Source organism: Oncorhynchus keta, chromosome 15 (genome assembly GCF_023373465.1).
Source record: "Oncorhynchus keta strain PuntledgeMale-10-30-2019 chromosome 15, Oket_V2, whole genome shotgun sequence".
In the NCBI taxonomy this organism is placed as follows: Eukaryota; Metazoa; Chordata; class Actinopteri; order Salmoniformes; family Salmonidae; genus Oncorhynchus; species Oncorhynchus keta.
This window is the reverse complement of record NC_068435.1, coordinates 29396312-29422498: the sequence shown is the minus strand read 5'-3', so window position 1 is coordinate 29422498 and position 26187 is coordinate 29396312. Positions and strand designations below refer to the sequence as shown.

Genomic DNA, 26187 nt, shown 5'->3' with positions numbered 1-26187 from the left:
AAAAAACCAACATTTCAACACTACTCTCATTGGATGTAGCGCTTGTGCTGATCTGCTTTGCTAATTGTCACCCATTTGTGTCATCCTGTGCTATGTTATGCTCTTCCCCTGTGTTGTCATTGAGAAGGAACCCAGCTCTTGGCCCCAGGTTTGGCTCTGCTTGTCTGCTGTGGCTTTTGGTTGTGGTTCACTGTTTGAGTGCTGCCCTATACCGGCTTCCTCAAGACCGCTTTGGAACGGCAGCAAATGCATTGATTCAAACACTGATCATACACCTGTACAACCCAAGTACAGTTGACTCATGATAAGTACATATCGAAAAAGCTAAAATAATTGCAGTGAAATTCACCTTACCTGGATATTTGCATGCTATAGTTTGCATGAATTCACGAAAGACCTAAGCTATATAGAGAAAAAATAACATTTTCAATGGAATCTTGGTTTGTATCAGGAGTCAACTGTACTGTGTTCTGTTTGTGTGGCTTTGTATTTATCACAATCATGTCAAACACTCGTGCCTGTGTCTGGATACATCTGTGCCTGAACACTCATTTCTAAGTTTATCTGACTCGTTTCCTCTCATTCCTCTCATATAGGTGGTTCCACCAAGGCTCCAACCCTCACATCAAAGCTCAGGACTGGCTCTACTCCAATGGCTACTGGGAACGGAACTACTCCCTGCTGCCTGATATTTACTGACCTACAAGACACACATCTCTATCTGTACTCATCTCAACTGTCTCTGCTGTTTTTCATATTCAGGTTGGCACTTCAAGTCCCTAACCTGCTCTGGTCCTATATATGGTAAGGCTATTATTGGGAATTGACTGACGGCAAAGGAAACAACCATTCGGTAGTCCCCAAATGTTATCTCTTATCGCAGCCTATGTCTCACTCAAAGCACAAGGGTGAAGTTCTCATGAGCATGTAAGCTATGGTCATTGACTAGTGTATAGAATTATAATAAAACTATAGGGTGTAACCTGCCGTTCATTTTAACAAATGGGAGTGTTTTGAACGGCGTGAATTGAATGCAGTATGTCTTCAGAAATGTTTTTCCTGTCAAAAACACGTTGCGCTCAGTGCTATTACTTACCAATGTGTGCAGCTACATTATCCTTCTGATACAGTATCAATTTGTGGAAAAATAGAGCTTTCAAATAGTGTGTGAAATAGGCGTGTTCCAACTTCCTGCGGTCTCTGCTATAGGCTACCAAACTAAGCTGTCATTATGACACATTTGATCTGCTTCCACCTCTAACTATGCCTGGGAAGATTATACATGTTTGTACATATTATTGGATAGAGGTCTTCTGTTCTCCTGAGCTGTAATACAATGAAGTTATTTATGAATTGAAGATGTATAGAGGAGAATAACTACTGTACAAGTAAGGCTTTCTTCAATGACGCTTGAGAGAACTTATTTTATCCAAGTTTGACCACTTGGCTCTATATGAAGATATATTTATCTGTATGCAAAAGTTTCCTCTATCGTAAAAATGTCATTCAGGATATTCTGAGAGGTAGCCCTCACACACTGAATACACATATGGCACATGCACCACTTTGACTATGCAAGCATTAGCTGCACTACACTCACAGACACACAGTAAGGCTGTTTCCAAATGACACCCTATTTCCTACATAGCACACTACCTTTGACTTGAGCCCTATGGGGGAATAGGGTGCCATGTGGGAGACGGACACTGTTCAACACACTCATGTACGGCATAATATTCATCTCCCTGGTTGTGAACAGCTGCTGCTGTAACCTCTGTAAGTTGGTAGGTAGGTAGGATTATCATGTAATAGATGACAGTACAGTAGACTGGGCCTGTCGCCCCCTCTGAATGCATGTTTTTTCCTAGAGGCTACTCTCCCTTTGTGTATAGCACATTACAGAATAAAGATCATTTCTATTGTTGCTAAATAAAAACGTAATGTTACCTTAGGGTGTTTGTGTCCTGTGTCTTATTGCCACCACCCTCACTCACTGTGCATCCTTGTAGCATTATGTAAGTTGTGGACTGGAGGTAGGCCTAGTGATTCCTCATGTGGGTAAGGCTAGGGCGGAGGTGTGTCTTTGTTAATAGCCGCTGGTGCGCAATCTCTAATGTTAAGCAACTTGATCCTGGACTTCCTGACAGGCCGTCCCCAGGTGGTGAGGGGTAGGCAACAGCACATCCACCAAGATGACCCTCAACACGAGGGGGCCTCGTGAGTGCTTGCTCAGTCCCCTCCTGTACTCCCTGTTCACTCACCTGATCACCAATGATGATGAGACAGCCTATAGGGAGGAGGTCAGTGACCTGGTAGCGTGGTGCCAAGACAACAACCTTACCCTCAATGTCAACAAGACAAAGGAGCTGATCATGGACTACAGGAAACGGAGGGCAGAGTACACCCCTATCCACATTGACGGGGCTGTAGTGGAGCAAGTCGAGACATTAGAGTTCCTCGGTGTCCACATCACTAAGGAATTAACATGGTCCACACACACCAACACAGTCGTGAAGAAGGCACAACAAAGTCTCTTCACCTTTAGGAGCCTGAAAAAATTTGCCATGGTCCCTCAGAAAATCCACAAGTTATACAGCTGCACCATTGAGAGCATCTTGACTGGCTACATCACCGCTTGGTATGGCAACTGCTTGGCATCTGACCGCAAGGCATAAAAAAGGGTAGTGTGTACGGTGCACCATTTTATTCTAAAATGGATTAAATATATATATATATATCTCAGCAATCTACACCCCATAATGACAGCAAAAACATAATTTAAAAAAATATATTTTGCAAATGTATTAAAAATGCATACTTATTTAAATAAGTATTCAGACCGTTTGCTATGAGACTTGAAATTGAGCTCAGGTGCATCCTGTTTACATTGTTCATCCTGGAGCTGTTTCTACAACTGTAGCTCAGTTGGTAGAGCATGGCGCTTGTAACGCCAGGGTAGTGGGTTCGATTCCCGGGACCACCCATACGTAGAATGTATGCACACATGACTGTAAGTCGCTTTGGATAAAAGCGTCCGCTAAATGGCATATATATTATATTAACTGATTGGAGTCCACCTGTGGTAAATTCAATTGATTGGAGATGGATTTGGAAAGGCCAGATGGAAGCCACATGACAGCCCCCTTGGAGTTTGCCAAAAGGTACATAGACCATGAGAAACAAAACTCTCTGATCCGATGAAACCAACTCTTTTTCCTGAATGCCAAATGTAACGTCTGGAGGAAACCTGGTACCATCCCTACGGTGATGTATGGTGGTGGCAGCATCAGGATGTGGGGATGTTTTTCAGTGGCAGGGACTGGGAGACGAGTAAGGATCGAGGGAAAGATGAACAGCGCAAAAGTACAGAGAGATCCTTGATGAAAACCTGCTCTAAAGCGCTCAGGAACTCAGACTGGGATGAAGGTTCACCTTCTAACAGGACAACCACCCTAAGCAGACTGCCAAGACAACGCAGGAGTGGCTTTAGGACAAGTCTGTGAATGTCCTTGAGTGGTCCAACCAGAGCCCGGACTTGAAGCCGATCTAACATCTCTGGAGAGACTTGAAAATAGCTGTGCAATGACGCTCCCCATCCAGCCTGACAGAGCTTGAGAGGATCTGCAGAGAAGAATGGGAGAAACTCTCCAAATACAGGTGTGCCAAGCTTGTATCGGCATACCCAAGAAGACTCGAGGCTGTAAACGCTGTCAAAGGTGCTTCAACAAAGTACTAAGTAAAGGGTCTGAAAACCTACGTAAATGTGATATGTTTTTAGTTTTTTTAATAAATGAGCTAAAATGTCAACATTTTTGCTTTGTCATTATGGGATATTGTGTATAGACTGAGGGAAAAAACAATGAAATCCATTTTAAAATAAGGCTGTAACGTGGAAAAAGTCAAGGGATCTGAATACTTTCCGAATCCACTGTATATACTTCCTCAACTACCTCGTACCCCTGCACATCGGCTCTGTACTACTGGTACCTTGACTGTATAGCCAAGTTATTGTTACTCATTGTTTATTTTTCCCTTGTTATCTTTCTAAAATAAATTATAGAAAGATAAGGAAAAATGCATAGTTGGAAAGGGCTCGTAAGTAAGCATTTCACTGTTATTCTATACCTGTTGTTTACAAAGCATGTGACACATATTTGATTTGCATGTCCTTAATTTCTCAGCTTCAGATCAGCCTAACTGCTCACTTAAAACACATTTTTTTGTTTGTTTAATACATGAAGAGGGAGAACATTTGTTATGATATGCAAATGTGTTTATTGATACTCACTAGACCAGGGTTTCCCAAACTCAGTGTTGCCCTGCACAGCTGATTCAAATAATCAAAACTGGTTGGTTATTTGAATCAGCTTAGTAGTGTTCAGGCAAAAACCGAGTTTGAGAAACCCTGTACCAAACGGTCCCCTACCAATTAAATGTGGCACTAGTTGGCTGCCTCCTGTCTCCTTCCTGTTCCTCTTCCTCTGTGGTGAAAATGTGCATGAGAGCAGGAGAGTAAACAGTGTTCCCTTCATCACTGACGACCTGAAAGAACTGGGCCTGACCGCCCTGACCAGATCCTCTGCTCACTGTCTCCATGGGAACAGAGAATGACAGGTACCCCGGGGAGTCACCTGCCCGGACCGCAGCAGACCTCGACCTGGTCTGCATCGCGGTCGGAATGCTACGAACGATCTTGCCTGGGGACACAGGAAGAAGTTGGGGATGCATGAAGAAGTTGGGGATGTTGATCTCCTGGTTGTGGATGGTTGGAGGCTGGGGTACAGAAGGAGGAGGTAGGGGGGAGGACTGTGCCCTGTGTATGAAGGCCCTTCTTGGGCTCATTTGGAAGGGTGGTGGCTGGGGCTGTTGTCTGGGTTGGCCACTCCAGGACTGGGCGTCAGATTTCTGAGGGGAAGGGGACCTCTCAGCCAGTAACACATGTCCAGCCCCAAAGTTGCGAATATAAGCACTACCATTGTACGGAGGCTGGGAGATAACTTTAGCGGACAGTGTGCCCTCCTCTGTCTCATTGGCCAAGTGGTAAAGTGTCCAGACCTGATTGGTGTAATTTTCGCGTGCAGGCTGAGCATCAGGAGTGACGCGTCCTGCGCCAATAGGAACGCTCTGTGAGGGCGTGCCATGATAATCTAATATGAGAATAGAATGCAACATCAAAAGTGAACATCCTAATTTCCACAAATATATTGGAGGGGGTAAAAATCCCCTAATATCTTCAATGCACACAAAATATGATTGAACAATTATTAAAGATTAATTATTGTATTCTGAGGATAAATTTACCTCGACTAGTCTGCACACCCTGTGAACGTGTGTTTTGAGTTCTCGTGTTTTGAGGCCCAACAACATTGGCTGGAGATGCTCCTAGATAAACTTCAAGTCCCAGGGTCCTCTGCTGCACTTCTATAGGGTAGGCACTCACCTCTTCACAAAGGCGGATTTCAGTTTGTGAAACCTGTGTGCTGTTGTCCAATACTGCTATGCGATTAAGAAGATAAATGTTTAGAAAATAGTCTGGCTTCTGTTAATAATATTTCAGAAAGTTTATATTTACCATTTGCATGAGATGTTTGCGTTTCTGCTGTTCTTCTCACAACCTCCTCTCTACTGGGTATCCTCCCTGAGGACTCTCTGTGTACTGTCTTCATTGCAGCAGTGTCAGAGGGAAATTGTGCCGTGATGTCACTCACCGACGTATTCACCTGGTCAGACTCCGTGTCTAAAACCTCAAGACAAAGCCCTGCAGTCATGGATGGTCTGTGCAAAACTGCCACATCAGAAAGGACGCCTGTCTTAGATGTCTGTGGATATATTCTGAAAGAAACCCTGTGAGTTGTGTGACTCTCTGGTGCCTCTGCTGTTCTCGCTACACTCTCTCCTCTGTTTGCTGCTTCCACTGTTGCTGCAGGTGGAATCCTGCAAACAGAAGCAGTTGAAGACACCAGTGGCTCCTCCATTGATGGGGCTGATGGAATCCTGGCCAGACTGGATCGAGGAGAAGTTCTGGGAGACATTCTAGGAGAAACTCTGGGAGATGTGTGTGTCTCTGCTCTTCTTGTCCTCACACTCTCCTCTCTACTGGGTATCCTGACTGAGGGGACACTGTGTGCTGCATCAACTAGTTTTGTTTCAGAGAAAGCTCTTCCTGATAAACAACTTTCAGAATATCTTATGATTGTTTCAGAAGGAGCTTTTTCTGATAAACTACTTTTTGAAGATCTTCTTGAAACTGCTGGTGACATTCTTCCAACAGGAGTAGATGGAGAAACCAGTAGCTCCTCCATTGATGGTGCAGATGGAATTCTGGACAGACTGGATTGTAGAGAAACTCTTTGAGAAACTATGGGAGATGTGGGTCTGTCCATTGATGGTGCAAAGGGAATCCTAGGCAGACTGAATTGTGGAGAAATATCTGTACTAGACAGAGATTCACCAGCATGAGCTGTGGATAGAGACACAAAACTAAGCACATATTGTTTACATTTCACCTTACAAGTTTTAACCATTTTTACCCCCAACAATTTTTTAAATATCTTTTTTTACCCCCTTTTCTCCCCAATTTTGTGGTATCCAATTGTTAGTATCTACTATCTTGTCTCATTGCTACAACTCCCATACGGGCTCGGGGGAGACGAAGGTTGAAAGTCATGCGTCCTCCGATACACCGCACTGCTTCTTAACACAGCGAGCATCCAACCCGGAAGCCAGCCGCACCAATGTGTCGAAGGAAACACAGTGCACCTGGCAACCTTAGCGTGCACTGCGCCCGGCCCGCCACAGGAGTCGCTGGGGCGCGATGAGACAAGGACATCCCTACCGGCCAAACTCTCCCTAACCCAGACAACGCAGGGCCAATTATGCGTCGCCCCACAGACCTCCCGGTCGCGGCCGGGAGGACTCTGGGCACGAACCCAGAGTCTCTGGTGGCACAGCTGGCGCTGCAGTACAGCACCCTTAACCACTGCGCCACCCGGGAGGCCCTCCCCCCTACAATCTTATTAATATCTTATTAGTAGACCTTTCTGCAGAGTATGGATGACAATTGTACCTGATAGGAGAGAGGTTTGTGGAGAAACTCTTTGCGAAGATCTAGGAAACACTCTGGGAGATGTGTCTCTCTCTGGTGTCTCTGCTCTTCTCCTCACACTCTCCTCTCTGTTGGGTATCCTGACTGAGGGAGCACTGTGTGCTGCATCAACTAGTTCTGTTTCAGAGAAAGCTCTTCCTGATAAACCCCTTCCAGAATATCTTACAGAAGACACTGCTGGTGAAAGTCTACCAACAGAAGCAGTTGGAGACATCCGTGGCTCCTCCATTGATGGTGCAGAGGAAATCCTGGTCAGACTGGACTGTGGAGAAACTCTAGCTGAAAGTCTGGGAGACGTGTGTCTATCTGGTGTCTCTGGTCTCGTTACTTCTTTTTCAGAGAAAGCTCTTCTTGTTAAACCACTTCCAGTATATCTTGCAGACACTACTGATGAAGGTCCACCAACTGAAGCAGATGGAGTCTCCTTCTCGGGTGATGGTACTTTGTAAGCCTCCACCACAAGTTCCTCGCCAAAAGATGGAGAAAGATGTAATTCTCCCACAGATGAATCTCTGTAGAAAACTGTCCCATCAGAAACAACACCTGTAAACGAAGTCTGTGGAGAAACACTGGGAGATGTGTCTCTCTCTGGTGTCTCTGCTGTTCTCGTCACACACACCTCTCTACTGGGTCTCCTTACCAAGAACCCTCTTTGTGCTCCATCCACTGCTGTTTCAGAGGGAGCTCCTCTTAAGCCTAATGAGTCACTTTCCGAACCGGCTGGTGACCAATGAGAATACAATGGAGACGTCATAAGCTCCTCCAATGACAGTGTTTCGTTGTCTATCTGAGCTGGTTCTGTTGCACCATCGCTGAGAGACACAGAGGGAACGCTGGCCAGACTGAACTTGGATGACAAGCCTGTAGCTGTTGGAGTAACGTCAACATGAGTTGTGAAAAGACAGACCAGATTGAAGTATTCTGTGGTATGTCACAATTCATTTTGCCCACAATAATGGCATAACAACCTTATATTTAATTCAAGATAGTTCAAAACGTTACCTGAGCTCACAGATGTTTGCGGAGAAACCCTAGGAGGAACACTGGAAGATGTGTATCTCTCTACTACTGTTTCCGAGGGGAATCTTTCTGCCATGTGACTTTGTGAACATCTAGCAGACACTGTTTGTAAAATAGCTCCAACAGCAGCTGGAGGCCCTGGTAGTTCTGCCATTGATGCTTCATGCATCTCCTCCATATACATCACTTCTCTAGAAGATGTTTCTGCTGCTCTTTCACCAATAGAGGAAATCCTGTCCAGACTCGATTTAGGTGAAATGTCTGTACCTCTCATAGATTCACCAACATGAGCTAGAGACAGGGGAGACAAAGCAAATCATTTGAATAATATTTTAAACTTCCCACTTTTACCGAAAAGATGATATGGACCTGACTAATGCAGCAATCTTAATGTATTTAATAAATCATTAATTACTTTTACCTGACATTAACGATGTCTGTGGAGAAACGTTTGGAGAGGCGTGTTTCTCTGGTATCTCTGCTCCCACTACTGCTGTTTTGAAACAAGTTCTTCCAGACATGTCATTTGAGGAGCATCGAGCAGACACTGCTGGTGAAATGCAGACCACAGCAGCAGTTGAAGAAACAATCTGCTCCACTGATGTTGCTCTATAAATATCCTCCACATTAGAGATGACTTCCATAGAGACGGACTCTGCTGCACCATCACTGAGAGACACAGAGGGGACCCTAGACAGGCTGGACTTAGATGACAAGCCTGTAGCTGTTGTAGAAACAAACATCACCATTGAGTTGAGGAAAGACAGATTTTTTGTTGTTGTTGTATGTTGTGATGTTACACTGACATTTTCTTAAACATTTTACCAGGAATAGTAACATGGACCTCATTAGAAGTATATCATAGAGATTGGATGACTACTGTACCGGACACTGAAGATGTCTGTGGAGATACTCTGGGAGATGTGTGTCTCTCTGGTGTCTCTGCTGTTCTCCTTACACTCTCCTCTCTACTGGGTATCCTGACTGAGGACACTCTGTGTGCTGCATCCACTAGTTCTGATTTAGAGAAGGCTCTTCCTGATAAACCACTTTCAGAATATTTTACCCCCTCCACTGCTGTTTCGGAGGGAGCTCTTTCTGCAAAACTCCCTCTTGAAGATCTTGCAGTCACTTCTGTTGAAATCCCAACAACAGAAGCAGTTGGTAATACCAAAAGCGCATCCATTCGTGGTGCAGAGGGGATCACTCTGAGCTCTGTTGTTGCAGAGGAAGCTCTTTCTAGTAAGTCACTAGCAGAACATCTTGCAGACACTGCTGGTGACACGCCATCACTGAGATATGCAGAGGGAATCCTGGCCAGGCTGGATGGAGGTGACAAGTCTGTAGCCTTCAGTGACTCTTCAGAATGCGCTATGGATAGAGACAAAATAAATTATGTTAAATAAAGTAGTTGACTTTGTTCCTCTAACAACATTGAAGAAAATTGTGCTTGGAAGTTACCTTGTGAGGAAGTGGAAGTGACACATACCTGACACAAATGAAGTCTGTGGAGATACACTGAGAGATGCGTGTCTCTCTGAAGCCTCTGCTCCCGCTACTGATGTTTCAGAGGGAGCTCTTTCTGGTACATCATTGGCCAACGCCGCTGGTGAAATCCCACCCTCAAAGACTAATGCAGTTGGTGACTCTGATAACTCCTCCATTGATGACGCTGCTGCTCCCAAGACTGCTGTTTCAGAGGGAACTCGTTCTGATACGTCACTGGCAGAACACCTCGAGGTCACTGCTGGTGAAATCTCTCTCACAGAGCTTGCTTCACTCTCTACTGCTGTTCCAGAGCGAGATCCTTCAGTGACATCACCTTCCGAGCATCTTGCCGAGGCAGTAGAGAATCCTTCAGTGACATCACCTTCTGAGCATCTTGCTGAGGCAGTAGAGAATTCCTCCACAGCTGAAGGCGAGTAAGAGAGATCATCATAAGAAAGTGCGTTTTGAGACTGTGAGACAACCACAGGGTCCGATGGGGCCATTTCACAGATCTCCATCCATGAGCATTGTAATTGTTTATTTACAATCTCTAAAGTCTTGAAGGCTACTTTATCAACGATGGATTCTGATGTCTGTAGAAGCTCCTCCCAGGCTAAATCTATGCTGGGTGAAGTAATAGGTGAGATCTCTTCGGAGGGGTTGAATTTGACTGCTTTCTTCAATGGAGCAGAGGGAATGGTGATTACACGCCAGTCCTCTTTTTCAAACATCACTGGGCACTCTATAAAACACAGACATTTATTTTCAAATCAACAGAAGATACGGCGATATAGAGAAGCTGTAATGCTTGTGTGACTATGTTCCTTTTAGAACTGTGATATAGAGACATTGTTCTCTGGGCGGCAGGTAACCTAGTGATTAAGCGCATTGGGCCAGTAATCGAAAGGTTGCTGGTTCAAATCCCGAGCAGACTAGGTGAAAAATCTGTTGATCTGCCCTTGAGCAAGGCACTTAACCCTCATTGCTCCTGTCAGTTGCTCTGGATAAGAGCATCTGCTAAATGACTAAAATGTATTCTGTTACCTGACACATAAGATGCATGTGGAGATACTGAGGAAGTGTGTCTCTCTGATATCTCTGCTGTTCTCCTTACACTCTCCTCTCTACTGGGTATCCTGACTGAGGACACTCTGTGTGCTGCATCCACTAGATCTGTTTCAGAGAAAGCTCTTCCTGATAAAGCACTTTCAGAATGTCTTGCAGCAGTCACTAATGCTGAAGCCCTGCCAACAGAAGCAGTTGGAGGCACCAGTAGCTCCTCCACATTACTGAAGACTTCTCTTGAAGTTGATTCAGCTGCTCTCTCATCTACAGAGGCAGAGGAGAGCCTGGCCAGACTGGATTGAGGTGAAATGGCCAATTCTTTCCCTCTCTCACTGCGAGGTGCAGAAGGAACCCTGGTCAGGCTGGAGATGGATGATTTGTCTGTACCCTTCAGAGATTCATCAGAATGAGCTGTGAGGATAGAGGATGCAATGGCAAAGGGTTTAAACATTACTATGTATCTTGTCATATCTTGTCCCTAAACAGTTTGTACCAAACTGGCAATACATTATAGTATAGATTATTAGCATACTTGACAGAAGAGAATATACTCTGGGTGAATCTCTGGGAGATGTGTGTCTCTCTGGTGTCTCTGCTGTTCTCCCTACACTCTCTTTTCTACTAGGTATCCCGACTGACGACTCTATCCATGCTGCTCTGGCTCCCACTATCTCTGAGGAGGATACTTTCTCTGTAAGTTCAATGGTAGATCTTATCTGATCAGTTTCTGCCTGCTGCAAAGCTGCAGTTGTAGCCACTTCCCCAAAGGGTGGAGAGCCAGACAATACATTCTCCAGTGAGAATTCTATGCTGCTTTTTGAAATCACTTGATCCACTTTTTCCTCAACTTCTAAAGAGGTATTACTCAAGGCAGACGGCATGCGAGACAGGCTGTCCATTGAGGGCACTTTGAGAAACACCACCATATCATCAGACCCATCTGTTGGGTCATTTACCCAAACCTTATTCCCCTCACCACCTGAAAGAGTCCAGGTCAAACTACCCCTGGAAGATACACCTGAGGCTAGATGGCTGTCGCTGTGGAAGATAATAGTCTCCGGAAGATTCTTAGAGCGGACAATGGCGGCGTTGTTGGTCGGGGCTCTGGCGGTGCTGATCAGGACCGCAGAGTGGTTGGCCTCCAGTAGACTGTCCCCTGACGGAGATCTCTGGAACACGGCTGACTGCACGGCAGAACCCAGCCCAGCCTGGGCCTCCTTCTCTTCCACAGCTGGACTGGGTTGATCTCCAAGCTTGGTTGGGCTGGATTGACCTCCATGGTCATCTCCATTGTGGGTTCCTCCAGGGGGACTGCTCAGCGACTGAGCCTGCTTATCTGGTCCACCCATGGGCTCACTGGAGGGGACATTGGACTCCTGCGTGGACCTTGGGCTGACCCTCTGGCTGACTGACAGGTTCTCCTCAGCCAGGAGGACTGACATCTGGTCGCAGTGCACAGGTGCAGGCTCTCCGAGTGAATACTGTGGGCCGAGCTGCCTGTGCATTAAGTCGATGGCAGCTTTCCAGTCTTCGACATAATTTGCCTCTATTGAAAAAATACAAATTTAGGCAATTGTGAGGCATGTGTGCAAGACATTCAACTGTATTAATTCTAAAACATTTTAAAGTCCTTACCACGTATCTCTTGGTACAGATGTGTAACATCCTTGGTATCCATCAAAGGATTACCTGAGCAAAAGGAAATCAAGTTTATTCCTTGTTCCACTCTAATTAGGTAACGTCAGCCTTTAAAATGTTAGAATGAACTAGGGGCATAGCATATATGAATTCCAAATTTATCCCACTGTTTCAATCAATCAAATGTATTTATAAAGCCCTTTTTACATCAGCCGATGTCACAAAGTGCTATACAGAAACCCAGCCTAAAACTCCAAACAGCAAGCAATGCAGATGTAGAAGCACCGTGGCTATGAAAAACACCCTAGAAAGGCAGGAACCTAGGAAGAAACCTAGAGAGGAACCAGGCTCAAAAGTTATTAGGGTCTACAAAAAAAGCTAGGCTACTTTTTTAAACATTGACTACTTTTATGTGTTTGTAAACATACTGTAGGCATCTACATTAGTCCACATGTTAAAGGGACAATATACAGTTGCTACATATGAGGCGACAGTACAGAATATCACCTTTTATTTGAGGGTGTATTCATACATATGTGTTACCATTTAGAAATGTACAGTAAATGTACAGTTCACTGTTTGTACGGATAACTGGCAAAATAATGGAAACACTTGAGTAAATAAGGGATACAAAGTAGACTGAACAAAAATATAAACACAACATGTGAAGTGTTGTTCCAATGTTTCATGAGCTGAAATAAAAGATCTCAGAAATGTTCCATATGCACAAAAAGCTTATTTCTCTCAAATTTTGTACACAAATTTGTATGCATCCTTGTTAGTGAGCATTTCTCATTTGCCAAGATAATCCATCCACCTGACAGGTCTGGCATATTAAGAAGCTGATTAAATAGCATGGTTATTACACAGGGGCACCTTGTGCTGGGGACAAAAGGCCACTCTAAAATGTTGTCACACAACACAATGCCAAAGTTTTGAGGGAGAGTGCAATTGGCTTGCTGACTGCAAGAATGTCCACCAGAGCTGTTGCCAGAGAGTTGAATGTTCATTTCTCTTCCATAAGTTGCCTCCAACATCATTTTAAAGAAATTGACAGCACGTCCAACCAGCCTCCAACCAACGCCATCACTCTCCTTCGTGGTCAAATAGCCCTTACACAGCCTGGAGGTGTGTTGGGTCATTGTCCTGTTAAAATAACGAATTATAGTCCCACTAAGTGCAAACCAGATGGGATGGCGTATCCCTGCAGAATGCTGTGGTAGCCATGTTGATTAAGTGCGCCTTGAATTCTAAATAAATCACAGACAGTGTCACAAAGCACCCCCACACCATCACTCCCCCTCCATGCTTCACGGTGGGAACCCCACATGCGGAGATCATCCGTTCACCTACTCTGTGTCTCACAAAGACATGGCGGTTGGAACCAAAAATCTCACATTTGGACAGATTTCCACCGGTCTAATGTCCATTGCTCGTGTTTCTTGGCCCAAGCAAGTCTCTTCTTCTTATTGGTGTCCTTTAGGAGTGGTTTCTTTGCAGCAATTGAACCATGATGGCCTGATTCACGCAGTCTCCTCTGAGCAGTTGTTGAATGTGACTGTTACTTGAACTCTGTGAAGCATTTATTTGGGCTGCAATTTCTGAGGAGCAGTTAACTCTAATGAACTTGTCCTCTGCAGCAGAGGTAACTTTGGGTCTTCCTTTTCTGTGGCGGTCCTCATGAGAGCCAGTTTCATCATAGCGCTTAATTCTTGAAATGTTCAAGATTGACTGACCTTCATGTCTTAAAGTAATGATGGACTGCTGTTTCTCCTTGTTTATTTGAGCTGTTCTTGCTATAAAAGAGACTTGGTATTTTATCAAATAGGGCTTTCTTCTGTATACCACCCCTACCTTGTCACAACACAACTGATTGGCTCAAACGCATTAAGAAGGAAAGAAATTCCACAAATGAACTTTTAACAAGGCACACCTCTTAATTGAATTGCATTCCAGGTGACTACCTCATGAAGCTGGTTGAGAGAATGTCAAGAGTGTGCAAAGCTGTCATCAAGGAAAATGGCTACTTTGAAGAATCTCAAATATAAAATATATTTTGACTTGTTTAACACGTTTTTGGTTGCTACATGATTCGATATGTGTTATTTCATAGTTTTGATGTCTTCACTATTATTCTACATTATAGAAAATAGTTTTAAAAAACAAAGAAAAACCCTTGAATGAGTAGATGTGTCCAAACTTTTGACTAGCACCGTATGTTTCTGAAAACTTCTACATTAATGTGGATGCTACCATGAATAACAGATAATCATGAATGAATAATGAGTGAGAAAGTTATATAGAGGTATAAATATCATACCCCCCCCCAAAAAAATGCTAACCTCCCCTGTTATTGTAATGGTGAGAGGTTAGCATGTCTTGGGGGTATGATCTTTGTACCTCTGTAACTTTCTCACTCATCATTACTCACAATGATCCATACTCATGGTAGCATCCACATTAATGTGGAAGGTTTCTGAGACATATTCTATTCTTATTTACAATAAAAGTGACTCCAACCAAATACATTACGTACCATTAATTTCTATTGGGCACAGCATAATCCCAAACACAACTAAAACAAACTGCAAATGCATCCAACAAGTTTGTAGAGTCACAATCCTGATGTAGACATTGTGTGCTGGGAATATGGGACCAAATACACAACTTTTTACTACTTTAATACACATATACTGTTTGTGACTTTGTCAAAATACTTATAACACCTTCAAATGGGGGACCAGATACATAAAGATCTTTCATTTCTAAATGGTTAAACAGATATGTAGGAAAATACCCTCAAATAAAAAGGTGACATTCTGTACTGTACATATTTAAAACGTTGAGCCAAATAATAACTTTTAGGTTCACTGTCCAAATAAATACGTAGGGGAGTGTATGTACCTATTGATTCTTGAAGAATAAATGCCTCATGAGATTAGTTCAACTGTTGCACTCCATCAGAACCCTTTTTTTTACTCCAAAGATTGGAAACAAAGTCAATGTAAACAAACACTATATAGCCTCAAACCATGATGGTTTGGCCTTGCATCCATAGCTCTGTTTATAAATTTGAGAGTGGTTACATTTCTCTAGCCCTATCCCTAAGCTTTTGACCGAATAGAGGCGGGGTTAACTGTTTATTGTTGTTTAAAGCGCTGATTGCCCCTTTAAGTATCCGCAGGACTCACGTTCTCTAAATTCCAGCAGCTCATCACAATAGGCAGCAATAAATTCCGGTATCTGCCTTGGTCCCTCAATGAGTATGGCTCTGCAAAGACATTCTAGCCAACTCTTCAGCCCGTATGTGATGATGATTGTCAATGGGGGCTTGAAGTGAAGCGTACTCCTAGAAGCCATCTGGAAAAGTACCGTTTATGATTTAGCTGCGGTAGTTGTTTACCTGATAATAATGTGTCATGCATAGCCTACTGTACATTAATGTGTCTACAGCCAGTTGGTTAAGCCTATTATCCCACACAAGTATAACTAGATATATATTCAGATTATTCGAAACTGAATCAGATATTTAAGAATAGTAAAAACATAGACTATGTACCATGGCAGATGACCTCTTGAGCCAACAACGAGGACTTTACAATCCATTTCAAAGCCAAGCTGTAAAAGTCCGCGGCATCATGACGTCACAATGGCATTCCCCTAAAGCCTTGGCGAACTTGAAAATTAAAGCAACATTTGCGCATTTTGTTCAGTAGACTAGCTTTAACAAAATATTAGCCGAATCCATTTAAACCAAATAACATATTCAAATAAATTCAAATTGCCACGCCAAAAAAAGGAAGAAATCATGCCTATCTAATTATGCATAAGCACAGCCATTCTTTTCCTGGCACTTTCAGCATACAAAACTAACACTTTTAACACACTCTTTCATTTTCAGTTAAAGAGGAGTGAACAATTATTTGCAAAGTAAGGTTGTAGGGCTTTGTGTTCAGTCCATGTCTGGGTGTCTGTAATGAGAAAAATTACTGAAATGTAGCCACCTGAGAAATGTTTATTTTATGCTAACTGAGGAACAATATTCTCTGTGCCTTCAACGAAAAAATCTTCACTAGCTTAATTATACTACCAATTAACAAAAGCTTCCAGGCCAAATGTAATCAAACTGAAGACTTATCCTCTTATGAATATGCACCAAATATACTGTATTCATGTTTTCTTAATTAAGGAGATTAAATTAAATCAAATAACTCTCAGCCATCCATTCCTAGAATAACTGGTTCCATACTTCTGCCTTATTTGGACGAGAATGGACTATTCTCGTTCTGCAATCTTCAATGGAACAACCCTCCTGGCCGGGGCGCTACATTATGGATGCTGTACTGGGGGAATCTGTTCTCTGCTGTTCAATGGGGCACGGGACAGGGACATACATGGACCTCAGTTCCCCGGCAGGGACCCGGGCTGTGGTTTGTGACACTCCCACACTGTAGGAGACCTGGGTAGCAAGCTCTGGAGCCCAGCTGGAGCTGTCATTCACGTTGCAGGAAGAGGAAGTGCAGTGGACCTGTCTGGATGTGGGCTGGCACTTGCTCCTGCATCCGCGCACACCTGTGGCCATCCTGGGTCTCTGCCTGGACCTGTAGTGAAGGGAGCCAAACTGTCTGGAGAGGACAAGCACAGCGATGCACAGTGAGGAAGGGCTCTGCCCTCCATATTGGCAAGAGCACCCCATTGGTTGGTGCCAATTGCATGCAGCTGTTAGAAGGTCTGAGGTGCTGCTGAGTTAACAACTGATGATGGCACCAGGGCAGCGTTGGCTGACGGGTGGGACAATATACCACTCTGCCATATAGTTGGCATATGTAGGACTGGCCTGGAAAGTAGGGTGGTGATGGTGGGGGATATGCCTGGTAATTCTGGGGCATCTGGGGTAGCAGGGCATCTCTGGGGGTATGGTAGCACAGACATATCCCACCTCCTGGTTGGTGTGCGTAATGCTGGGGAGCACAGGCCTGTCCAGAAATATTGGCCTCACTGCTGCTGCTGGCCAACATCACTGCTGAGCCAGGTTTGACTTGTGGAACAACTGTGGGGAAAACAGTGCGGGGGAGGAACACAGATCACTAGTGCAAAGCAGATGTAAGTTTACCATGGATAGTTGGGTTTCTGAGTCTGAGATGACACATACCTTCAACAGTCTTCTTCTCAGTGGATGCCAGACCTGCTACTGCCTGGGGGGGGATGCCTGTGCCACGTGTTTGGTGTTGTTGGCATTATTGTTGTTTAGTTGAACAGGTGGGGACCATGTTGCCAACCAGTGCCCCTAGCTCCATAGCTGCAGCCTCTAGGGTTTGGTTCACCTGCTGCTCCATGGCTGACGGAGCTGTAACATTGTTCACTTGTTGTCCACATGGGCATTAGAAGTACCATCCTCCTTGGAGGTAACTTTGTATCTATACTTCAGCAGTTCCTCATCATAGACTTTGCCACATTGAGTCTTTCTGCTTTGGCGGGAAAAGAAAGAAATTTTGGGGATGTGACTGTAAAATATTGTGTTTTGTGTGCATCAATGACTATAGAAATACAAATGAAATTGTATTGGTCACCTTCACATATTTAGCAGATGTTATGATGTAGCGAAATGCTTGTGTTCCTCGCTCCAACAGTGCAGTAATATCTAACAATTCACAACAATACACACAAATCTAAAAGTAAAAGAATGGAGTTAAGAAATATATAAATATTAGATTGAGCAATGTCGGAGTGACATTGACTAAAATACAGTAGAATACAATACAGTATAAACATATGAGACGAGTAAAGCAGCATGTAAACATGAATTAAACATTATTCAAATCAAATAAAATTTTATTGGTCACATAGCAGATGTTAATGCAAGTGTAGCGAAATGCTTGTACTTCTAGTTCCAACCATGCAGTAATATCTAACAAGTAATCTAACAGTTTCACAAAAACTACCTTAAACACACAAGTGTAAAGGAATGAATAAGAATATGTTCGGGATCTTTACCCCACACATTTCCTTGGTGATTCCATTTTTTAGGTTGAGTTCGATTTGACCTCTTTATTTATTTTCTCTGCTGTCATGTTTGGGGAGATTTGACTCTCTCCTTTGGTTCTGAACCAGCTGTTGTCCCAGTTGGATTGAGTGAACTGTACTTTGGCTCAGTGGGAGTTGAAGGTCAGACTGTAGAGTTGAAATCCTTTTTCATTGGACTGGCAGTAGGCACTGGTGATGACAGTGTTGCTTGTTGTTGGTGTTGGTAACTGGTAGTGGGCACTTGCATAGAGAGTGTTGCTTGTCGTTGGTAACTGGTAGTGGGCACTTGCTTAGAGAGTGTTGCTTGTTGTTGGTAACTGGTAGTGGGCACTTGCATAGAGAGTGTTGCTTGTTGTTGGTAACTGGTAGTGGGCACTTGCATAGAGAGTGTTGCTTGTTGTTGGTGTTGGTAACTGGTAGTGGGCACTTGCATAGAGAGTGTTGCTTGTTGTTGGTGTTGGTAACTGGTAGTGGGCACTTGCATAGAGAGTGTTGCTTGTTGTTGGTAACTGGTAGTGGGCACTTGCTTAGAGAGTGTTGCTTGTTGTTGGTGTTGGTAATTGGTAGGCACTTGCATAGAGAGTGTTGCTTGTTGTTGGTGTTGGTAACTGGTAGTGGGCACTTGCATAGAGAGTGTTGTTGTTGTTGGTAACTGGTAGTGGGCACTTGCATAGAGAGTGTTGCTTGTTGTTGGTGTTGGTAACTGGTAGTGGGCACTTGCATAGAGAGTGTTGCTTGTTGTTGGTGTTGGTAACTGGTAGTGGGCACTTGCATAGAGAGTGTTGCTTGTTGTTGGTGTTGGTAACTGGTAGTGGGCACTTGCATAGAGTGTTGCTTGTTGTTGGTGTTGGTAACTGGTAGTGGGCACTTGCATAGAGAGTGTTGCTTGTTGTTGGTGTTGGTAACTGGTAGTGGGCACTTGCATAGAGAGTGTTGCTTGTTGTTGGTAACTGGTAGTGGGCACTTGCTTAGAGAGTGTTGCTTGTTGTTGGTGTTGGTAACTGGTAGTGGGCACTTGCATAGAGAGTGTTGCTTGTTGTTGGTGTTGGTAACTGGTAGTGGGCACTTGCATAGAGAGTGTTGCTTGTTGTTGGTGTTGGTAACTGGTAGTGGGCACTTGCATAGAGAGTGTTGCTTGTTGTTGGTGTTGGTAACTGGTAGTGGGCACTTGCATAGAGAGTGTTGCTTGTTGTTGGTGTTGGTAACTGGTAGTGGGCACTTGCATAGAGAGTGTTGCTTGTTGTTGTTGGTGGCAATCGACAGACACCGGCCACGTTCCATTGTTTAGCTCATCCACCACAACATAGCCAAAAGCAACAATGTATCACTTTCTGTCTACTCTATTGTTGTACTTTTTAAAATATTATGGTGTAGTTGCTCTAACTTCTCATTAGATAGTCAAATAATGTTGTGATGAGCTTCAATAGCAGGAAAACAAACAACATGTATAATAGCTAACATTACCTGCAAGCTAATTTAGCTTTTCTATTTAATGCATTCCTTACCCCATGCAACTATGTCATAACAACCTGGCGAACAGGTCATTTTGACTTCTGATGAGTAACTGAGCAGATGTTAAAAGGATGACATGGCCTTAGGCTCAGTCCAAGTCAGTCCAGACTGTCTAAGCCAGATTTTAAAGGTTGATGGTGATTCTCTATTTCTTTAACTCACACTTCCACCCATGGAATCTGTTACTATGCAACATGGATGTGACATTATGACTAATTTTGTGAGTGTTGCAATGGTTCCATTCATTCCACAGAAACAGTGGTCCTAAAGCTAGAATCCTTAGTTTAAAAATAGAGCAAAGTGACACCTCGCCACTATTTTGGTAAAAAGTTGAGAGATTGGTTACATTTCTCCATGACTCTCTCAAATTCATAGACAGAGCCATCGACGTAAGGACTGACCATCAGTGATATCAAAATTATAGTTTGAACCATGTTTGGAGGGTATAAAGTGTTTGTTTACATTGTTTACAAGCATTGGAGTAAAACAAGCTTATATTTTGGTTTCTGATGGGGTACGACATTTGAACTAAGCTCAAGAGGGATTTATAAGTTATAGTTCAAAAATTGATGTAGCGACTAAGGATTCTAGCTTTAAACAACAGCCCAATACCAAATCTTTGTTAAACTGTTGTATCAATGTGGAAGTTTACCCTCCATCTACTGCCTTTACATAGCTGCAATTACCTTAAGTTGTATGTTTTTGTAGTGATTGATTGAGGGTTTGTGCACTATCGAAATTCATGCAATGTAAGTATATTTATTCCTCATTATCAGTTTAAAAGAATGCAAAAGAGACATTGGCAACTGCAAAAATAAGGTCCTTCTCATGTGAAGACAGGATTAGTTGCCCTGGGGATTGCAGTTCATGACGCAGCCTGTGACAAGAAAAAGGAGAGAGCATAGTTTCATCTATAACATCAAAACACATAGCTTCTTCAACCACTTAATGCCATATGTTCAACTTTTAATAATAACCACATGGTAGGCATGGATGCTCGCCCTGACAATCATCCAGAAATAAACAAAAAAGTCCAAGTGAAATCTAAAACACAACCATACATTTCATAGTGGCAACATGTTTAGCTACCTTGATTGTTGTTTGCGCTCGTGTCTAATCTTTTGTTATGAAGCGATACGCAGCTGGGGTTGTTATTCTTCTGCCCCACCCCTCCCTGGTTCTGTCTCTGGTTGGTGGCAGGGACACAGCTGGAGGAGCCCAGCCTGCTCAGCTCCCCCTGGTGCCCACAGAAGAGCAGGGAGCTGTGGCGCTGCTGCAGCAGTGGGCACTGGAGAGGGCACAGGGCCTGCTGCCTCTCCTGGGAGGGGGTGGCCACCAGGTGGTACTGCTGGGGGTAGTGGAAGAGGGGGTCGGAGGAGCAGTTCTGGGGCTGGACGAAGGAGGTGCCCAGGTTGTGAGCAGAGCAACGGGGCTCGGCCACGTGGTGGGTGTGCAGGCTGCCGTGGGACGACTGGGAGCACGGTGGCAGCAGGTGGCAGCTGCTAGAGTAGTGGCCACAGTCCTGGTACATGGGGATGTTGGCCATGTGATCCAGGCTGTTGCAGTGCATCATGGTCTGGGAGTTCTGGTAGGGGCAGATCATGCCGCCCACCCTGCCCTGGGACTCGGGTCGCGTCAGGTGACAGAGGCGCCAGTGGCTGCCAGTTCTGCCGAGGCAGCTACACAGGCCTGAGGAGATAGAGAGGGAGAAGAAAAATACATTATAAAGCAGTCTCACAAAAATCCCACAGTATATTATATCTGTAAAGTAAAGGTAAAACCTATAGATGAATTAAAGCTGGAATCCTTAATGGTGAAACTGCCACGTCCTTTTGGGATATTACAACAAACAGTTTTTTTCCCCCTCAGACATTGTAAGCGCAATAGAACAGCAGAATATGTACTGCAATTATTTCATTTTGCACTGCTCGACGCAAATCACCGTCCACAAAACCACAACAATAACAATGGTGCTGAGGCGGACAGGTTCCCCTTATGCGGATTCCTTTTCCACGTTCACAGCTATGAACCAACAAGTGTACAGCTAATTTCACAACAAAATCTAAAATCTATTGACTTCAGTGCAATGGTTTGAACGTGAAATGCAAACATGTAAACATCTTACTTGGCCCTTGAGAACAAATGGGCATGAAGTTGGCGTTGGTCGTCTGTCCGTGGTTGAGCGGAGCCATGCCAGACTGCTGCTGCAGAGACGCAGGACACTGTCCTGGGGAGTGGGTACAGTGGCCCATCACAGGCCCTCCCTGGGGGTACAGAGACATCATACACGGGCCCCTAATCAGCTGCTGTGGAGCGATGGCAGCTGGAGAGTGCACAAAGCTATTGTTCCTGGACAGATTGGAGGCGGTAACGGAGGGGCACATAAAGCACATATCTTGGAAGACAGCTGAGTTTTTCAGATAGCTGGGGTTGTGTGGTATTTCCTGAACTCCAGGGGTGTTAGCCAGATAGCTGGGGGTCCTCGGTGGCTCCTGGACTTCAGCGGTGTTAGCCGTATAGCTCTGGAGCCGTGGTAGCTCCTGAGCTCCAGCCGCCACATAACTCAGGGTCCTGGGGATATCTGTCACTCCAGGGAGGTTGGTCCTTGGTAAATCCGGAGCAGCAGCAGGAGCCACAGCCGCAGTCTGAGCTGGAGCCAGGTTGGCAGTCACAAGACTTGGGGTCCTGGGGATGTCAGAAATAGGGAGACACAGGAAAGGGAAGCTCTTGGCTTCCTCTGGTCCCAGGCCCAGTTGGCACAACAGACCAGGGGTCTTAGCCAGCTCTGGAGCAGGCAGTGGGAGGTAGACCAAGAAGGGGGTTCTGGACTCTCCTGCGGCCGTGAGGGTGGGTAGGCATGGTGAAGCAGACTGGCACTGAGTTTCCTCTGTCAAGGCAGGCGCGGGAGCTGGGAGCTGCACACTGGGGACACCGGTCTCTTCTGGTGCCACAACAGGAAGGTACACAGAAACAGGGGCCACAAAATTGTCGGTCACTGCAGTATGGGGGCAGGTCAAAACAGAAGATTTGGCCTCCACTGTCTCTGCAGCAGAAGGAGATAGCATATCGGCCAATTCAGTCTCCACGCTGACCACAGAAGAAGGACAAATCCGATTGGAGGATACTGTCTCCACGGTTGCAGCAGTAAGGGGAGAAGCCAGAATGGAAGACTGGATCTCCACAGTCACTGGAGAAGGAGGGGGACAAATCACACTAACAGACTCAGTCTCCAATGTCGCTGCAGGAAGAGGACACAGAAGATCAGAGGACTCTCTCACCACCCTTTTGACTGATTCAGGAGGGGACACTACCATAGGAACCAGCATCACATCCTCTGCTGTCTCGGATGGTGAAGTTGCACCAGAGAGGGAGTGTAGGATGACTGAGAGAGGACGATCGGTCAAACTAATCTGCACCTCTTGGACAGCCATAGCAGGGGAGTCAGACACAGCAGGGGAGTCAGACACAGCAGGGGAGTCAGACACAGCAGGGGAGTCAGACACAGCAGGGGAGTCAGACACAGCAGGGGCTGAAACAGGGAGCTCCAGTGTTCCAACTGGGATGGAGGGCCTTGAGGGTGTCATCTCCTGGGGTTCGACTGGTGCAGAGTAGACCTCAAGGGGTACAACCTTGTCTCCAAGGGCTAGAGACTCCTCAGGCTCAGCGACCATAGCAGCTGGTCTCTCTACCACGGGACCTGCTCTCTCACAGATGGGATAGCTGGGCTGAGATGCACCGCCCATCTCCAATAGTGCCACCACGTCTTCGAGGGCGCCCACCATTGAGGCACAGCTGCACTTATACCTGACAGGGACGTCACACGGAGGCGGAGTCACTGCTGCGTTCTCAGCCAATAGGGGATGAGCCTGGAACACAATCATCTTGGGTACATGCTCTGTCTGCACGATGATCAGGGACTCTGATGGGAGCACGCCAGTCCGGATCAGCACCGCATCCAACTCCTGGCTGATCTCGCTGAAGGAGACCCGCTCGAAGAGGGCCGAACGGACACGCGCACAGGAGTTGTTGGCGGAAGCCCCGAGTGGAGGAGAGTCCCGGGGGGACGACTCTAGGTCAATCTTGCGCCGGTACAGGGCCAGGCCCTGGGCAATGTCTGCTGGGATGGGCCCTGGGGATAGTGTGATGGTGGTGGCAGAGACCTGCAGGCCACACTCGTTCTGGCCACCGTCAGTAGAAGCTCCTGCCACTGCATCCATAGCCTGGATGTCTCGGCTGCTGCAGGGCTGGTCACTAGAGATGAAGGAGAAAGGCTCCCTGACATCCTCACATCTAGCTTCCATTAGCAACGGGCCTGCCTCCCACTCCGGGATTGGCTTGGGATGGGGGGACTTTTCAGGACCTTGGACAGTGACCTGCGGCTGTACAGCTTTATTCTTCTTCCTGTAGACTGCAAACAAGCAAAAGTGCACATTATGATTTACAATATGAAAACAACAACCGATAGGTTGAGAATTGATTGGCCTGTTTTGTTAAACAACAGATGAAAAAAATTAAGTAACTTACAATGAGAGCCTTTTGTAGCCCTGAATTCTTTAATAAGCTCATGGATAGGCATGCCTGGCTTCTCTGTGAAACACAATGCAACGTGATTGGGTCAATTAACAAAAGGTGTCTAGAACTATTAACATGCATCAGTCTAGTGTAGTCTACTACAGGGGATTCAGGCACAACATTGCCTACCGTCTCTGAAGATTAGAAGCGCATTGAAGAAGCCCGCTGCGAAGGCGGGGATACTCTCCGGTTGATACTTCACCACAGCCTTGCTCACTCCCTCAAGCAAGTCCTTGAATCCCGTGGGAATATTCACCACTCTATGTGGATAAGGCATCTTGCTGCTTATGAACACAAGCGTAGACGCACGAAATTCCAAATCACAAGAGTAAAGTCGTTCAAATATTTATTTACTGACAAAATGTAATGAACGCGCTCGTCCAATGCATTATTGATGGCCTCCAATAATTGTCCAATGCGCTGAGAGCAGTAATGAAGGCTACTAGCGATAACATGATCACTCAATAATTGCGTCATAATGGCGGGTGTATTGTTGCTGCGAAATAATGTTGTCACGCACACGTACAGTTGGCCTGCTACTATGTTGCATTTGATCCAACTACCAGATAGCTGACAGTATATCATGCCGGTATTTCTACATCAAATAATATAACGGAAATTCCCATCACTATTGGCTTAGTGCGACAAAGGTGTATTTAACTTTTAACTGTAAAGCATCTGTAGGCTAGCTAACAAACTGTAACGGGCTAATGTGATGCTCCATTCGTAGTTACAAGTAGTTTACAGTTTGGCAGAGCACAGACTTTTCGACCAGACTTAATAAGGATCCGCCTCTTTTTTTGTCAATTTTCACCTAAAATGACATACCCAAATCTAACTGCCTGTAGCTCAGGACCTGAAGCAAGAATATGCATATTCTTGATACCATTTGAAAGGAATGTAGGAGAATATAACACAATAGATCTGGTAAAAGATAATACAAAGAAAAAGAACAACCGTTCTTTTGTATTTGTTTTTGTACCATCATCTATGAAATGCAAGAGAAAGGCCATTTACCATTGTTATTCCTGCCCAGGTGCAATTTAGATTTGGGCCACTAGATGGCAGCAGTGCAGGTGCAAAGTTTTAGACTGATCCAATGAACTACTGCATTTTTGTTCAAAATGTTGTATCAGGACTGCCCAAATATGCCTAATTTGTTTATTAATAACTTTATGTTCAAAATTGTGCACTCTCCTCAAACAACAGCATAGTATCATTTCACTGTAATGGCTACTGTAAATTGGGCAGTGCTGTTAGATTAACAAGAATTTATGCTTTCTACCAATATCAGATTTCTTGTTAGTTACAACCTCATGCTAATCGCATTAGCCCACGTTAGCTCAACCGTCCCGTGGAAGGGACATCGATCCCGAATAATTAACTTGGCAATACTCCTCAATTCTGGACTTGGAAGACAACCAATGTCTTCTAAACGTCCATGTCTAGTTGCAGGGGATTCGTTTGAATTTAGAAAGTGTTATTAAATTAAATCAATTTTTGCTCCATTCATCTATTTGAAATCTTCTCCCATTGATTGAGACAATTAGTCAGAAATGATCTGTGTGATGCCAAACAGTAGCAATCTAATGCCCATCAGCCAGCTGGAACAGAGTAATGGTCTGACTGGTCGATATTTTTAATAGTTAACTGTAGGCCTGTCTTTTTAAAAATGTTATGTGAAATGTTTGTGAAGCTAAATGTTTGTATATATCTGCCCAGGGACGAATGTAGTCTACAGATGAAAACTAATTGATGTGCAT

The 26187-nt window shown here is 44.7% G+C and overlaps 3 protein-coding genes across 7 annotated transcripts in view; 1 reads left to right on the top strand and 2 right to left on the bottom strand.

The window, feature by feature from the left end:
• LOC118394749 (oxysterol-binding protein-related protein 1-like) overlaps window positions 1–1951 on the top strand; it is a 39714-nt gene extending 37763 nt beyond the window's left edge. For all 5 annotated transcript variants that reach the window (XM_035788262.1, XM_035788263.2, XM_035788261.2 and 2 more), the window contains one exon: window positions 597–1951. In XM_035788262.1, coding sequence (XP_035644155.1) covers window positions 597–699 — 103 coding nt within the window. In that variant the 3' untranslated portion in view covers window positions 700–1951. The remainder of the gene's footprint in view (window positions 1–596) is intronic.
• A 2327-nt stretch (window positions 1952–4278) lies between these two features.
• LOC118394748 (uncharacterized) lies at window positions 4279–8407 on the bottom strand. The gene is made up of 5 exons (XM_035788260.2): window positions 8108–8407; window positions 7067–7972; window positions 5573–6460; window positions 5302–5493; window positions 4279–5147 (listed from the first exon to the last, which is right to left on the bottom strand). The coding sequence occupies exons 1-5, from the start codon at window positions 8397–8399 to the stop codon at window positions 4423–4425; spliced, it is 3003 nt and encodes a 1000-aa protein (XP_035644153.2). The 5' UTR covers window positions 8400–8407; the 3' UTR covers window positions 4279–4422.
• Window positions 8408–18985: 10578 nt separating this feature from the next.
• LOC118394747 (uncharacterized) lies at window positions 18986–26171 on the bottom strand. Its single transcript, XM_035788258.2, has 5 exons — window positions 24554–26171; window positions 24377–24439; window positions 21978–24260; window positions 20942–21541; window positions 18986–20729 (listed from the first exon to the last, which is right to left on the bottom strand). Exons 1-5 carry the CDS (start codon window positions 24699–24701, stop codon window positions 20695–20697), a joined length of 3129 nt encoding a protein of 1042 aa, XP_035644151.2. The 5' UTR covers window positions 24702–26171; the 3' UTR covers window positions 18986–20694.
• Between the last annotated feature and the right edge of the window lie 16 nt (window positions 26172–26187).